This window comes from Hippocampus bargibanti, linkage group LG06 (genome assembly GCF_051943395.1).
Source record: "Hippocampus bargibanti isolate YZ-2025 linkage group LG06, ASM5194339v1, whole genome shotgun sequence".
In the NCBI taxonomy this organism is placed as follows: Eukaryota; Metazoa; Chordata; class Actinopteri; order Syngnathiformes; family Syngnathidae; genus Hippocampus; species Hippocampus bargibanti.
This window is the reverse complement of record NC_142739.1, coordinates 9,655,288-9,673,121: the sequence shown is the minus strand read 5'-3', so window position 1 is coordinate 9,673,121 and position 17,834 is coordinate 9,655,288. Positions and strand designations below refer to the sequence as shown.

Below are 17,834 nucleotides of genomic sequence, written 5' to 3'. Positions count from 1 at the left end.
ATGTCTGTATTGCATTGTATTTTGGACATCCACCCTCATTTCAAGCTCATATAACCATAGAACAATATAATTTAGGAATTAACTATTTTTTTCTGATGAAAGAAGTCTAAGGTTTCTAATGCTGTATTGAGTGTTTATGTAGTCCTAAAACTCAATATTCTGCGGCTCCTGGAATTTAAGTGACAATGACAAAACTCCCGACACTGCAGTTGACACATTTTTGCACGTCTGACATGTTGCATGTGAATGAGTTAAATAGACCCGAGTTGTGATTATAAGCGCAGATGGTTGTTTGTCAATGTGTGTAATTGGCTGACAACCAAGTCAAGGTGTCACTTGCCTACTACCCAAAGACAGTTGAGATAGACTCCAGCACGCTCTCAACCCTCAGAAGCATAAGCGGATAGGAAAATTGATGATCCTTGGCACCGGGTTATGTTCTTGTGTAAATTAAGCCAAGTGATTCAGATCATGTTCAGTTCAATGGAAAACAACAGTGTTCTCGTTCTGATGTTCTGCTTCCAGGTGTTCAGATCTTCTCCACCTGGCAGTCCTTCACCCCAGGAAGCTGTCTGTCTTCTCCGTTCTGGGTAACTTCCTCCTCCTTATCCACCTCTATCAACGCGTTACTTCCAATGGAAGTGCCATTTCGTCAATGTGAGTGTGTGTGTGTGTGTTCAGGCACAGCGGGCAATGTGGAACATGGTGACCAATACCAGATCAAACTGGTCTATGAACACAACCTGCAGAGGACCGCCTGCAACATGACATACGGAACATTTGGAGGGGTCACGGGTAATGCACGTGTGCACTTAAATGATACAGTTTCATACTCTGGGTTTTGGGAAAATCCAAATCCGGGGACAGCCCTGCTACAATCCAAGACAAACACACATTTTCTCTTTCACCAATGATGCTGTCTTATGCTTTGGGCTTTTTGGAAGAAAAAAAAAAAAGTCGAGGGCAGCCCTCCGCTTGTCATTCCAAGAAAAACACACACACACACACACACACACACACACACACACACACACACACACACACACACACACACACACACACACACACACACACACACACACACACACACACACACACACACACACACACACACACACACACACACACACACACACACACACACACAGGAATCCCCTTTAAAGTGCAAAAAAATGATTATTCCAAATAGAGGCTGCTTTGTTGAGAGACACATGTGCGTAGTTGAGTGAATGTGCGTGTGCGTGCCTTTGAATATGCCAGACTGCGGCTTGGCATGATGGACTCCTTTTTACCTGAGAGCCTTTCACTACGCATAAACTTTATGCCGGAACTTTAAGAACTTGGGAGTAACTTGGTCTGTGTTTGTACTGAACTCTAAATTTAGGTCCTGGGAATTATTTCAAGGCGACTGTGAACCCTGCTAGGTCGGATTGTAAGGGAATTTTGCAAGTGTGTATGCAAGTTGGCCTGAGTTATTTAGATAAGTTGTGTGTGAGCGAGTGAGTCAATGCACATGTATCCATGTCTGCGCGTGTGCATCATGTGATGTAGCCTGTTGTTGGTCAAACACACACACACACACACACGCAAAATGTTGCATACACTGTGTGTGTGTGTGTGTGTGTGTGTGTGTGTGTGTGTGTGTGTGTGTGTATATATATATATATATATATAGTTTTCCACCACTAGAGGGCAGTGCCCGCCACTGATGAGCTATATAGTATTTCTAATGCATTTTCTAAACGCATTGTAAGAGTTGTCCAACTTCTTCCACCAGCTGCCATTAAAAAAAAATCAACATTAATATTATAAGCCACTGCCGCAGTAAAGAAAACAATAACTCAAATTTATGATTTGATTTAAATATGGGCGGCCCGGTAGTCGAGTGGTTAGCACAACGGCTTCACAGTGCAGAGGTCGCCGGTTCGCGTCCCGGTCCGGCCTCCCTGTGTGGAGTTTGCATGTTCTCCCCGGACCGGCGTGGGTTTTCTCCTGGTCCTCCGGTTTCCTCCCACCCTCCAAAAACATGCATGGGTAGGCAGATTGAACACTCCAAATTGTCCCTAGGTGTGAGTGTGAGAGTGACTGTTGTATGTCTTTGTGTGCCCTGCGATTGGCTGGCAACCAATTCAGGGTGTCCCCCGCCTCGTGGCGGAAGACAGCTGAAATAGGCTCCAGCAACCCCCGCGACCCTAATAAGGAATAAGGTACGGAAAATGAGATGACATGAGATTTAAATATGTTGCCCTCAAAACTGAAATGCAAATTATATCGAAATTAACCAATCTTCACTCATTCACTGCCAGAATGAACTGCAAAAATGTGTCCACTCCAGTGCCAAGTGTTTTTGTCATTGTCACTTGAATTCCAGGAGCCACACAATATTGAGTTTTAGGACAGCGTTAGAAACCTTAAACTCTCTTCTTTCATCAGAAAAAAAAAGAGTTGATTCCTAAATTATATGTTCCTGGAGTTATATGAGCTTTAAATGAGGGTGGTTGTCCATAATACAATGCAATACATACCTATTGGTTTATATTGCGCTGTAAAACAGCCGAAGATGGAACAAAGCGCTAGCATGGAAACAAGGGAAAAACTGCCCCTTGTGGAAAAGAAAAAACATTGCCAGAGGCCATGGCCTGAGGCCATGGCCAGCGCTTTATCGACACACAAGCATGAAAAAACAAAATCCGCACTCTATGTCATAATTTAAATTCCGGAATAAATTCGAGAATGGCAGTGAACAAGTTAAAGATGACACATGTATGTGTTGAACTTAAAGGACAACCGACGTCACTTTTTTGTTTTTTTAACTGACATCATAAAAACATTTTATAGCATCTAAAATACCCAAAACACGCAGTATGATTTTTTTTATCAGCCTGTAAACCATTTTTACACCAATAAAAATGACAAAAAATTGAGCTGCGAATTGGGCATTTTCAGAAAGTCCCGCCCCCAGTTCGTGACGTCACGCCAATAGGTCTTGCATTGCAGGAGAATCAAAACAATGGCTTCAGATTCGGAGAATATGCTTTCTTGTTACACATCCAGTTATGAATATGATTCAAATAGTTCTGAAGAGGAAAGCATACATGTTTGCAATCGATTAAAGAATTTATTTGTGCCATTTTGAGGCAACATTGGGGGGAAATCTCTCCCCCCAAAAAATAGGCACAAAATGGTGACCTCCTGTGGCCACCTCCGTTTTCACAGGCTCATAAATTCCTTATATGGCGCTTGGCCGCCCTCTTCTGGCCTTCTGGCGGCTTTTGGGTGCAACACGAGGTCCCCAGACCAAACAAGTACAGCAAAATACATTGACGTGATGGAAGGACCGCTACAATGCGTCATTTTTACGGTCAGGGGCGGTCCTTTAGTGACGTCACGTACAGACTCGTCACCAACTCAAAAACAAGACTTCCTGAATATTCAGCGCGAGTCTTAAAATGTAAAATATAGCTACAGTAAAGTCTCGTTATATCGATATCGGATATATCGATAGTCCCGGTTATATCGATATTTTTTTGGACTCCCTTGAATATCGATATAACGAGACTTTACTGTATATGCGGTGGAATCTTTGTAAAATACGCTCAGTAGAAGTCCTTTGAAGCCATTTTACAAATTATGGACACAAATTGTCCGGAGACGTCGGTTGTCCATTAAAGTTCCAACCAAACTGAACTGCATCAACACATTGACAGTCACTGTGATGATGTGAATGAATGAGATGCTGTTTAGTTTGGCGGAACCCCTGTTGTGACCCCCCCCCGCCCCCAGTCATCACCTGGGAGGTCAGAGTGAATCTACAAGGAGCCATTATTACCCTTTTTTTGGGGGGGGGGGGGGGGGGGGGGGGCGTCGGCACACAGAAACATTGTGCCTGCACTTTAACTTGACCTTAAAGCAAAACCACATCAGTCCTGCTTCGTCCTGGCTATTTTAAAACTGAGGTTGTTATCTTTTATTGATGTATAATAAGTCAGCTCGTAGTGGACTATGAGGCATTGAATAACACGCCCTCCCCCCCAAGCTAATAAACCAAAATAGAATGTACTGTAGTAGCACGCGTTTATACTTGAGCATTGTGCTGTGCACTTGCCACACAAGACTCTCTGTAGAACACAGCCGTTAATGTCGGCTTTTATTTCCATTATTCATGCGACCTTTCGGGCCTGGCGGTTCGCAAGTCCAACTGTGGAACATGGTCATCTCTTTCTCTCTCGCTCTCTATCTCTCTCTTTCTCTCTCTTTCTCTCTCATTTGCACAGAGTGTGTTGGAGTGTATGGCTTTTCTTTCCAAATCTCTGCTGATTGATGGTTTGTGTGCGAGAGCGTCTGCGCCATAGGTGGCTGTATTCCTGACCTCGACTTGACGGCAGTGAGAGTTTTAATAGCGCATTGAGGCCTAATTATAGACCTCCGGTCACCTCGCAGCTTTATGGTGGTGTGTGCGTTGTTGCTGCGCATGTGCTAAGGTGTTAATGGAGATATCAGACTTGAGTTGGGGCGAGAAACATGCCTTACTCCACAAAGCGCCGCCACTGCTGAAATGAAACGGGAGCTATATGTTTATTTCGTCGGTGTGTGTATTTTGTGTGTGGTTGTGTGTGTGCGTGCGTGTGTGTGCGCGCGCGCATACGGTTGTTATCAGTGTATGCAATGCATTTAAAGGACAACCGGCATCACTCTTTTTGTTTCCTGACATCAGAAAAAAAACGTTTTATAGCATCTAAAATACCCAAAACACACAGTATGATATTTTTGTCAAATGCAAAACACAACATAAAAATGACTTAAAATGTCCAAAATCTGCAAAAAATTGAGCTGCGAATTGGGCATTTTCAGAAAGTCCCGCCCCCAGTTCTTGACGTCACGCCAAGACGTCTTGCATTGCTGGAGAATCAAAACAATGGCTTCAGATTCGGAGAATATGCTTTCTTGTTACACATCCAGTTATGAATATGATTCAAATAGTTCTGAAGAGGAAAGCATTCATTTTTGCAATCGATTAAAGAAGGTCTTCTGGGTCATTTCGAGGGATCAAGACTGATGTGTAGCGTCACAGAAAATGCAGAACATGGCACCAGGAAATTGGTTGATTTTTCAGTTTGGAATTTTTGTCAGCGAATATCAAATAGTTGTCTCGGTGTAACGATTCACCATTGCGTTATTGATGTGTTTTCCTTCTAATTTCGCCATCAACACGGATCAACACGAGACTTTACTGTATATACAGTAATATCGATATCGGATATATCGATAGTCCCGGTTATATCGATATTATTTCTATGCAGGCACGGAGAAAATTGCATGCAAACAGGTTCGGATATATCGATAGTCCCGGTTATATCGATATTTTTTCGGACTCCCTTGAATATCGATATAACGAGACTTTACTGTATGTATATGTATGTATGTATATATATGTATATATATGTATATATATATATATATATATATATATATATATATATATATATATCCTAGGAGCTGGAGAGAGCCTGGAAGGTAAAGGTGACAGTCGTGCCTGTGGTGGTCGGAGCACTTGGGGCAGTGACCCCCAAACTCGACGAGTGGTTGCAACAGATCCCGGGAAAAACATCGGATATCTCGGTCCAGAAAAGCGCAGTGCTGGGAACAGCACGGATACTGCGCAGAACCCTCAAGCTTCCTGGCCTCTGGTAGAGGACCCGAGCTGAAATGGGGACAGACACCACCCATGGTGGGTGAGACGAGGATTTTTTTTTTTTTTTAATAATTAAAGAAATAAACCGTACTGTTTCCTCAGCATTAAACACTTGATGAGGACCGTAACCTTCTTCTTTCACCATCTTGAGGAATGATCCCTTGTAGGTGCTTTCTCTGTGATAATTTTATCTAGTTCTTCATCAATTGTGTTCTGTTTAGCTGGGTTGATAGCTTTTTACATCAAGTGTACAGATGGCTTGTGCGGGTTGTTTGTGGAGCCTGATTGAGGGGATATTTTAACCTTGCAGTCTACACTCTGCCTTTGAATATCGAAGTTGAAACTCTCCTGTCTCTTTAATGTTAACCACCTCCTCTCACTGCTGCGTTCTTGACTGATCACGTGGCTTTAACCGAAGACTGGGGCCGGGCAATAGAGGACAAAAAAAGTCGGCATCCATTTTCTTTTTGGAGAATGGCTTCACTCTCTCTATCTGTAACCCCCCCCCCAATCACTGCTGCATTCTTGACCAATCACGTGGCTTTAACCAAAGACTGGGGGCGGGGAATAGTGGACAAAACAGTCGGCTGCCATTTTGTTCGAAGAACGAGCTGGTTCGCGAAAGACACATCACTCATTGAGGAAGCTCCGTGTGTATCCCGAAAAAAGTTTGTGTGCCAAGGTAACATTTTCATAAATTTAACGTTCGTAAACCGAGAAGTTCGTAAGCCAAGGGGTTCGTAAACCAAGGTTTCACTGTATTATTATTATTAATAATAATAATACATTTAATAATAATAATAATAATACATAATCCAAATGTACCTTAATCAAAAGATGGCAGATGCTTAATTCTGAAAGTGAGCATGTGTCAAACTTAAGGCCCTGGGGCCATATCCGGCCCGCCACATAATTTCATGTGGCCCGCGAAAGCAAATCCTGTGTGTCAACTTCAATGATTCTTGATAAAATCTGCACCGGGCACGCAATTTTGCAAGGAATGTGTTATCCTTTTCACACTCACTTGAACAATAATTGTTCTCTCCTCTTGCTGTCAGGTCATCACTCGCTTTGCATCCAATCCATGGACGGCATGCTGATGTTCTTCGAGCAGGACAGCTACTCCTTCGGAAGGTTCCTGCCCGGTTTCCTGCTTCCGGGTCCGCTGGCCTACAACTCGCGGACAGATAGCTTCCTCACTGTGTCCTCGGCTCGCCAACTGGAGAGCTACAAGTAGGTTTCGCTGACACCAGTTCTGCAACGTCCCCCCAAACAATATGACAAACTGCAAAAAATTCAAAGAAGCTCTTGGTACTCTTTGTATCACTGTTTTGGAAGTGTGCACAGGAGACAAGGTGTTTGTTGTCGCAGATGCAGTCTTTTTTTTTTTTAGCAAACATTTTTGCGTAGTTGTTCTCTCGAAGTAAGATGATTTTACGACGCAAACGCATGCACGTACAAATGTTTCTCAACTCTGGTGCCAACACTCACTCGTGCACACCAAGATCTGCTGTGCTTGAAAAGGCTGTAAAATTGTAAAATTGTAAAATTTAAAGCCGGGTCAGGCCCCTACATGATATTTTTTGTCGTTTGCAAAGCTGTGTACAAGAACTCAACTGCAGGCGACATACAAGTAATTGTCACTCACATTGACAAACACTCTGAGTGGCAGACTCTTTGGGTTTGTTGTTTTTTTGAGGATCAAATGCATGCTCGATTTGGTTAGTGTTGAACTCCTATGTTGTGTTGTTTGTATGTTCTTCTTGAAGCTTCTCCCTATTAATTTGGATGTGTTTTTCTGTAAATTGCTCGACAGATATAGTATTGTAGACCTAAGAAAAGACGCAATCTTGCGAGGAGCACCATTTTGTGCGCCTTTCACTTTGGAATATTGACACAATAGTTGCTCTCGCTGATGTTCATATATTTTTTTTTCAACAATTGCAAGCTGGTGAACGTCTTCAATCTTTCCCCAAATATCTTCTGCAAGCTTTCCATTCCTGCCCATTGTGCTGTAGAGATTTTTAGGGAAGAAACTATTCCTTGAACAGGTGTGCTTTTATTCACGTGACCAGTCAAGATCAGAAATATTGGTCTTGACTGATTGTGCACAGCTGTCTTCCACCTGGAACCATCCAAACGATGGGATCCATATTTCTCTTGTCGCAGATAAGATATTTGTGTGTCTTAAAAGCTGATATGTTTTTATATACCAAGAAACAACATTAAGCCTTTCAGACTGTTATTTTCTTAATTTTCGTAACCAATTTCCAAGAGCAAATCAGAATCTCTCTCGTGTTGAGCCCAAATGAGAACAAGTGCCACAAACGGATGGTAGCTGAATTTTATAAATCATCCAAGTAGCACGTAACAAGTCCATTACACAGAATACGAAATACTTTCATCTCGCACCTGTATAGTATCTACCCGAAGCAAAACAATTCCACTGAATCGTTTCCAGGAAGCACGCTCGTTCCACATCTGTGAGTGCTCCCGCCGGCCCCCCTCTCTTATCCACTTGGGCTTTCTGCATAACATTCAACAGCTCTAACGTTGGCGCTAATAGAGTGGGACAACCCGGTACCGCATAGAATGTGTGGGCCGGGTGTTGGTCAGATCTGGTGGAGACTATTCGCAGCTGTTGAATAATAAAAATACTTTCAGGTGGTGAAACAAAGAAAAGATACAGTTATCTGTCCCATAGGATATAATATCAATCAAATACACATGTTGCGGCGTTCAACTGTCGCCATCTCCCAACCCAAACAAGTTCTTGTTCTAAACGCATTCGAGTTTCGAAAAAAGATTAGTCGTCAAAATAAGAAATTAAATTAATGACAACATCCTTACCCTGACCTGCTGCCTTCCTCACCTGCATTGAACGAAAAAGACAAGGACTGGGCAGATGAACTCAACCGCTTTTTCAATCGGTTTCACAAGACGCCAGCCGCCCCCGGCCCACCGTCAACTTCACCTGTAGCTGAACCTGCACCAACTCTCACTGTGGCCTTACCCTCCCTGCCCCCTCTCACGACCAGCTCTCCACAACCAACATCTGCCCTCCCAACCGTTGCCACACCCTCAGCCGCCACTCTGCCTCCTGGTTCCTGCCTGTCTGTCACAACTGCGCAGGTGAGGAACCAACTGAGGAGGATGCAGGTGAGGAAGGCAGCAGGTCCGGATGACATCAGTTCCCGACTCCTCAAGACCTGCTCCGACCAGCTGTGTGACATTGTCCAGCACTTGTTCAACCTGAGCCTGAAGCTGGGCAGAGTTCCACAGCTGTGGAAAACGTCATGCCTGGTCCCAGTGCCCAAGATTTCCAACCCCAAAGAGCTCAACAGCTACAGACCGGTGGCGCTGACGTCTCACCTGATGAAGACACTGGAGAGACTCGTCCTCGCCCACCTGCGACCGCTGGCAAGCTCATCGCTGGACCCGCTGCAGTTTGCCTACCAGCCCAGCATCGGTGTGGAGGATGCCATCATCTACCTCCTCCATACGGCGTTGCTGCACCTGGAGAATGCTGGGAGCACGGTGAGGATCACATTCTTCGATTTCTCCAGTGCCTTCAACACCATCCAGCCAAGTCTACTGGGGGACAAACTGCAGCATGCCGGAGTCGACCATCACCTCACATCCTGGATTACAGACTACCTCACAAACAGGCCACAGTACGTGAGGGTAAAGAACTGTGAGTCGGACAGGCTTCTCTGCAGCACCGGAGCGCCGCAGGGAACAGTCCTGGCTCCATTCCTCTTCACCCTCTACACCTCGGACTTCAACTACAACACCCCAACCTGCCACCTTCAGAAGTTCTCTGACGACTCAGCTATTGTCGGCCTCATTACAGAGGGAGACGATAGGGAGTACAGGGGACTGACAAAGGACTTTGTGGACTGGTGCCAGCAGAATCACCTCCAGATCAACACCGGCAAAACCAAGGAGCTGGTGGTGGATTTCTGCAGGAAACAATCGTCACCTGCACCATTGAACATCCAGGGTTCGGACATTGAGAGGGTGACCTCCTACAAGTACCTGGGTGTTACTCTAAACAATAAACTGGACTGGACAACAAACACGGATGCCCTAATCAAAAAGGGACAGAGTCGCCTCTTCCTCCTCAGGAAACTGAGGTCTTTTGGAGTTCAGGGGTCACTCCTAAAGACTTTCTATGACTCTGTGGTGGCATCAGCCATCCACTATGGCATTGTCTGCTGGTCAGGCAGCATCACCACCCGGGACAGAAAAAGACTGGAGCGCTTTGTCAAGCGGGCCAGTTCTGTCGTGGGCTGCTCGCTGGACTCTCTAGAGGAGGTGGGCAACAGACGGACGCTAGCTAAACTAAAAGCTATGACGGACAGCCCCTCCCACCCCCTCCTGCCCATCCTGACAGCTCTGGGTAGCTCCTTTAGCCAGAGACTATTACACCCGCGCTGCAAGAAGGAGAGGTACCGCCGCTCGTTCCTACCGACTGCTGTCAGGCTTCACAATTCCCAATGATCACATGTGAAAAAAAACCAAAAAAAAAACTGGACACCTGTAAATATGGGTTGTTGCAATATATCTAAATGCATTTCTTGATTCTGCACTATGTACAGTCTTGTTTATAGAACGGTTTTTGCACATCTACATTTGCACAGTATACAGTTGACATTTTTATTTTGTTATGCTTAGAATATCTTGTTTTCTATCCTTTCACTCCCACCCCAACCCCATCCCTCTTCAATTGCTGCTGTGGACTGCAAATTTCCCCATTGCGGGACGAATAAAGGTATTCTGAATGTACTTGTCCATTGGTTGATAAATCCTACCTAACAACCTGACTGTCTGTCACCCTATTTATCTTCCTACCCATTTAACACTATCGCTCTGCCCGTCTGCCCTATCTACTCATCCATCTGTTTTGCTCTAGCTCAGTGTTCTTAATATTTTTAGAGGTACTGAACCCAACCAGTTAACTCATTCACTGCCAGACGGTGTGTGAACATGTGTACACTCCTATGCCAGGGATTTTGTCATTTTCACTCAAATTGAAGGACCCACACAATATTGAATTGTATGACTAGATCAATGCAGCGTAAGAAACCTTTGACCTTGAAATGCACAGCCCTGCACGAAAAATCAAAACCCGAACAAATTTGGGAATGGCGCGCCACGTCATGCTTTTCAATTTCCGAATAAATTTGGGAATGGCAGTGAATGACTTAATATGGACACTGACCCAGGCTCCGCATTGTAAATAGCCTTTCCAATTGGGTCAGGCTGGGCCATACAGTGTTGATCCAGTTGGACACATTCTTGCCAGGGCGTCATGACTGCCAGCTTCTCTCTGGACTGTTCCATAGACCCAAGATGCCAGCATCATTGTGGCGCAGGTAGCATTAACAAAGTATGAATATCTGCTCTGCTCCTCAGGTATGAGACTCTGGCTGTGGCCACGGAGGCCGAAAGCCGCCAGGACCCTGAGCAACCCCTCAAGATGGGTGGCAAGAGGCTGAGCGTGAGTCCTCACATGCCGTGAACCCCTCGTTCAACTCCGCCGTGATGTCACTTGTTCCTGTGTCGACCATTAGTGCTTGTTTATGCTAACAAGCCCAATTTGCACGGATAAACTCACTGACATGACTCGTTCTACACTTCTGCCGTCATTTTAGTTGTACTTGGCATGGAGGCTCTTGACTTGCACTCGGCTGCCCTTCCGTTTAGCATCCATGGAAAGCCGTATGTTGCATGGAAGGTAACCATGACAACAGACATTGATTTAAAGCACCACATAAGGAGAATAGAGTTCACATGACAGGTACAAATGTAAACATGTCGCTCAAGGGTTCACTGAGAGTTGAAAGACAGTTATTTGCGGTGAAAGAGTGGGGAAATTGATGAATAGACGGGAATGATTTCACAAGTCAAGCAAGGCAATTAAATTATTCAAATATTTAACTCATTCACTGCCATTCACAAATGTATTCGTGAATTGAAAATATGATGTAAAGCGCCATTCCCGATTTTTTTTCTCGTTTTTTTTTTTCTTTCCGTTGTGCCGATAAAGCGCTGGCCAGACCTCTGGTTGTGTTTATCCCCTTCCACAAGGGGGCAGCATTTTCATTTTTTTCCATGTTAGTGCTTTTTTCCAGCTTCAGCTGTTGTTAAAGCGCTATATAAACCAATATGTATGTGTTGCATTGTATTTTGGACAGACGCTCTCATTTGAAGCTCATATAACTCCAGACAATTTAGGAATTAACTTTTTTTTCTGATGAAAGAAGACAGTCTAAGGTTTCTTACCCTGCACTGAATGTTTATGTAGTCCTAAAACTCAATATTCTCTGGCTCCTGGAATTCAAGTGACATTGACAAAAGCCCTGGCACTGGAGTGGATACATTTTTTGCACGTCTGGTAGTGAATGAGTGAAAAGCAATGTAAAGAAATAGGAAGTGGTCAACTGAATTTCCTGAAATCACAAACAGTATGATTAAAAAAAAATGTGTTGAGTTGATCAGGACTAATTTGTGTGTATTTTTTTTTCCGCAGCCCGACTGGATATTAGTTCTGGGCGAGCAGGCCCTGGACATCTCTGTCCCCTCCTTCTCCCACTCGTCGTCGTCCATCTTTGTCCTGGGCGATCGTAACCTCTTCTGCGTGCGTGACAACGGGCAGATCTACTTCATGAAGAAGTTGGAGTTCAACCCCAGCTGCTTCCTGCCGTACGCCTCGCGTGAGTCACTCTGGGATACATGACCCTCTTTTGTGGCTAGACAGACTGAGGGGATGAGTTGGTGCGCAGATGTATTGGTGGATAAATGAACTGCTGATGAGTTTGTTAGCGCGTGGGTGAGTGATGGGGGCATAGATGAATAAATGATGGGTTTGGTGGACAAATTAATGATGGTGGATCAATTGCCGACACTGAGTGGATGAATGAACTGGTGGATATTTGGTTGATTGGACGTATAGCTGTGAGTGGGTGAATAACGATTGTCTGATTCGTGATTAAAAAGAGGAAGCATGAAATTGAGATCAGCGCAAAGGAACGTGAGAAATACCGTTTTCAATTGTGTATTTGCTTGACTTTCACGTGCTAATTATAAAACCTCTGCTCAGATAATAGCAGGTGCGAGTGTTTGCTTAAGCGAGCCACCAACACGCATACACACGCAACCACACGTGCTCTGTCATTTTGATCCCAACCCCCCGCACCCTCCCTGGTTGACCGCCGGCGTATTTTACCCACTGGGATGTTTTTTTTGCGTGTGGCCGTCACCTCAGATTGCTGCTGGTGGTAGCTGCAATGTTGCTAGGATGGGCACGTGAGTGTGTGCGCATTCGCGTGTCTGTGTGCGTCCAGTATTTATAGCTCATGTTTCAAGCAAAAGTATAAGTGTGTTTACATGTATTTACTGCCCTGTTTAAAGCTCAGCTACTTGTTAGGTTAGTCATCACCTGGGTTATTTCTCCACTTTGCGGCGGCAAAGTTTATCACATGTCTTTTCACCTCTTTTCCAGCCCTAAAAATAAAGCTCTTTCTGATATTATACAAGCTGGGTGGCAGACGCAAAGCCTGTACAAACACAACATCAATCCATAGGCACACGTTTTATTTTGTCTGATTTTGGGTTCTCTACACCTTGTACCAATCAACTTTCTATGGTTGTGTCGCACCAAATTAGTTCACTTTTAATGAAAAGACCACATTTCATGAAAGTCAGCAACCCAACAAATAACATTTATGTGTAATATCTGACATTCTGCTCTTCCCCCTTGAAAAAAAGAAAAGAAAATACAAATCAAAAGCACTTTTATGATGGTCACAACTTGCCCTAAGACATATTTTCTTCCTGTTTTTTTTTTTTAGTGACCGAAGGCGCCACCAACCTGTTGCTTGGCAACCACACCAACATGCTGCTGGTGTACCAGGACGTCACGCTCAAGTGGGCTGCCCAGCTCGCTTTCGTGCCCGTGGCGCTTCGCGTCGCCAACTTCCCGTGAGTGTGACGCACGCACGCACACACACACACACACACACACACACACACACACACACACACACACACACACACACACACACACACACACACACACACACACACACACACACACACACACACACACACACACAGGTGGTAGAATCATTGTTTTTTATTAGTTTCCCAACTAGTAAATCGCCTTTTTGGGGGCCTCAACCTGCTAGAAAACTGCGGCGCCTGTACTGTATATTAGAGAAAATGTATTTATTTAAGGGGTCTCAAACATCTATAAACCTACAAACCTTTAAACTCACAGTAGCATTCTCTGAAAAACTGGAAAAAAAATCTCCTGTACTAGAATTGGGTGGACATGTCTCAAGGATTTGTGGAAAAATGCCATCAGTGAGATTCCCATTCTTTAGGCAGCCATTTGTGAGTAAACGCCCAGGCTTGTCGTTTGGAATTGTAAGCCAAATTGTAATAACCAAATGGTGACATTCTCACATGACGTCATTTCAAATTACAACATCCTTGATACATATTTTGGACAATTAAGGCACGTTCAATGCAACACATTTCCGTCACGTGGTCTCAATCGCGGTCTTCGGCATCTTCCCTCACGTTCTCCACCAACAGGGGTGGTTGGGAACACCCCACTGTTGGCAAAAAGTGCGCTTGTGTGTTTTTTTATGCGAGTCTTTGTTTTTAGAGTGTATTTCCATCACTTCCGTGTGTGTGTGTGTGTGTGTGTGTGTGTGCGTGTTAGTGTGTGTGTGTGTGTGTTTGTGTGTGTGTGTGTGTGTGTGTGTGTGCGTGTGTGCGTGTGTGTGTGTGTGTGTGTGTGTGTGTGTGTGTGTGTGTGCGCGCGCGCGTGCGTGCGTGCGTGTGTGTGTGTGTGTGTGTGTGTGTGTGTGTGTGTGTGTGTGTTTGTACGGCTATACTTGTGAGGTCCACAATGATTTTATACCATACGTAGTGAGGACATTTTTGACTTGTGAGGACCGTTAGGTCGGTCCTCACAAGTTTTTCATTGAAAAGGCTTCTAGAAGGTCTAATATGCATCTCTCAAAGCTGCTCACCGTCAGAATAACTTAGCCTGTGACTGTAAAGTGTCCTTGAGAGTTTTGAAAGGTGCTCATAACTTAAATATATTTTTATGATTATTTTCAGGGAGGTCCTCACAAACGCATCAACATTCATTTTGTGTGTGTATTTTTATTTCACTTGGATACACACACTTTGGACTCTCTACCGCCATCTTTTGGATTTTTAGATATTTATGTTCCAGCAAAATTCAAACTGGAGAAAACAGTCTCATGGGGTTATTAGAAAGTAAAACTGATTCATTTTCATTACATGTAATATTTGTCTAAGTTTAATTAATTTTTTAACAAAACATAATGTTCTGAAATAGAAGTCGTTTTGTGAACCCAACATTGGAATATGGCCTCAGACCCATCCAAAATTATACCTTAAGTCAAACCACTGAAAAAAATACATTGAATGAACAGGTTTAAAAAATTAGATAGAGTGGAGAAATTTACATTTGCTTCATGTTCATTCCATGAATGACATACTGAGCAAAGTTTATGTTGTCATTTTATAACTCCACATTTGTAATTAGAAGTGTACATTTCTAACAGTAAGGTAAGACCTATGTGAGTATTTTACTGGGTTTTATATTCTGATGTATGAGTGATGGAACTATTATTTACCCTTATATTTAGGGCATCAGTCTCATCTTTTGCAAAATACATACAAGGACAGAGGTGGCAGAATAAATGTGTACTCAACTGTCTTGTTACTTTTAAAAAACATCACAGAAAAAAGGGGCACTTGAGTAAAAGTAAATACATACATCGTGAAAGAAGCACAAGGACTGAGTCATTGGTAAGTAACTTCTTGTTTGTATTCAAATTAGCACATTAAACAGAAATAGTAAAGTGATATTCTATTTCAAAAGTTGTCCCTGGGTGCGAGTGCGGATGGACCTTAAAGCAATAAGTTAAATAAATAAATAAATAAATAAATAAATAAATGGATGTGTGGGGCGTGTGGGTCGATGGATGATGAATGAATGAAGTGACAGCTGTAAGCATATTTACACCCTTTGGCGGTCCCAATGATGATCATGTAGTTCTCTTGGTCAACAAGATTGGGGCCAGAGTTGAGGGAGCATTTGCTGACATGTTCAGTTGGGTCTTCTGCGGGTTAAAAAAAAATATATAAGCGAGAAAGTTGTGATGAGATTAACATGATAAATAGCACAATACGTAATAATACGTTTCAAAATTGTACAGATGACGGCTGAAGAAACCTCATCGATGGACCACTCCTGTACGACAGAGCTTACATAGACGTAATAATACGTAATAAGTAAAGTGGTTAACCACCTCTCCCAGAACACACAATAATATATTTTGGCTGTTAAAAGAATAATTTGCACGTTTCAAGCAGCATGTGTGTGTGGTACTTGTCGAGCCATTCAAAATGAAATAAAGACTTACCTTCAAGATAAGCAAGAGGGCCTCACCTGCATTTCCCAGCTTCTGCAAAGGTGCAACAGCTGATGGTAACAACCCTGGCAAAAACAGCATATTCAGATGTTGGGGGAGGGGAAGAAAAACTATTTGAACTATATCATGTTAGTCCTACATAAGCATGATTTGTGCCAAACAGCAATACAGACCATTACTGGATGAACTGCATTTTTTTATCAAGACATTACGACTTTCTTATGACAGTACAGTATATATAACCCGACTGCACTCAAATAAATACTGATATATTTATTCACAATGAATGTCTTTTGTGGTGGTTTTAAATTGATTTAGCAGTTTTCATAAGCTAGAGTGCCTGACAAAAGTCTTGCTGCTTATCCAAGTTGTAGGAACAACAAATAAGAACTTGACTTGGAGTTCATCAATTGGAATCACAAATGGCTTATATGAAAGGCAATGCACATTATATCAAAATAAAGTTTTGGACAGAAAGGTCAGATTTTGCTTGGACAAAAGTCTTGTCGCATACAAAAATAATGTAGAAATTATACATATATTTCATTTTGAATACACAAATATGCTACAATAACGTCAGAACATAAAGTCTTGATGCATTAGAAAAAGAATTCATATTGTGTATGGCTCTTGTGAGCTTGGAGGACTGCATACATACGTCTCGGCAAGGACTCAATTAATTTATTGATGAAGTCATCTGGAATGGCAAACAAAACAGTCTTGCAGGACTCCCAGAGTTCATCAAGATTCTTCGGTTTCATCTTCCAAGCTTTCTTCATCTTACCCCAGACATGTTCAATAACATTCATGTCTGGTGACTGGGCTGGCCAATCCTGGAGCACCTTGACCTTCTTCGCTTTCAGGAACTTTGATGTGGATGAGAAGGAGCACTGTTGCAGAATTTGCCCTCTCTTGCAGTTTGGAATGTAACGAGCAGCAAGAATTTCTTGATTCTTCATGCACACCCCCATACTGGATGTAACCCCAAACCATGATTTTTCCTCCACCAAACGACTGTTTTCTAGGTGAATCTTGGATCTAAAGAGTTTGATGTTTCTCTTTATTTGTAAGTAGGTTCGTTGTGAGATCTCCCAGGCAGGTGACATGCAGAGATTGATCATGGCGTGGAGTCGAGCAAGTCGTGCTGTCAAACTCTGTGCGATGCTGAGCAGGTGTCTGCGAGCTGCATGTGTCTGGGTCTGAGAATGTTCTTCTTCTTGTTGCCAGTCAGCGAGTTTAGTGGCAGGGCAGCCTCGGCACAGTTCGGGATGAAGCGGCGGTAGAAGTTTACCATCCCGAGGAATTGTTGTAATTGGGTTACCGTCTCGGGTGTGGGAAAGTCACGGATAGCCTGCACCTTGCCAGGTAGAGGACGTACTCCTTTGCCATCGACTAGGTGGCCGAGGAACTTGATCTTGGGTTGCCCAGAAACGCACTTGTCGGAGTTGACGACCAGGCCGTGCTCGTCCAGACGCTTGAAGACCGTTTTCAGGTGCTGCAGGTGCTCCTCTTGGGAGTCGCTGGCGATGAGGATGTCGTCGATGTAGGCACAGCAGAAGTCAAGACCGCGGAGGACAGAGTCGATGAAGCATTGAAAAGTCTGAGAGGCGTTCCGGAGGCCGAATGGCATGGGCAAGAACTCCAACGAGCCAAATGGG

At 43.7% G+C, this 17,834-nt stretch overlaps 1 protein-coding gene across 3 annotated transcripts in view; it reads left to right on the top strand.

Moving 5' to 3' along the window:
- bbs9 (Bardet-Biedl syndrome 9) overlaps positions 1–17,834 on the top strand; it is a 152,637-nt gene that overhangs the window by 3,931 nt on the left and 130,872 nt on the right. For all 3 annotated transcript variants that reach the window (XM_088999062.1, XM_088999059.1, XM_088999060.1), the window contains exons 4-9: positions 526–590; positions 682–795; positions 6,751–6,925; positions 11,111–11,195; positions 12,228–12,411; positions 13,549–13,678. In XM_088999062.1, the coding sequence (XP_088855188.1) occupies positions 526–590; positions 682–795; positions 6,751–6,925; positions 11,111–11,195; positions 12,228–12,411; positions 13,549–13,678 (753 nt within the window). The remainder of the gene's footprint in view (positions 1–525; positions 591–681; positions 796–6,750; positions 6,926–11,110; positions 11,196–12,227; positions 12,412–13,548; positions 13,679–17,834) is intronic.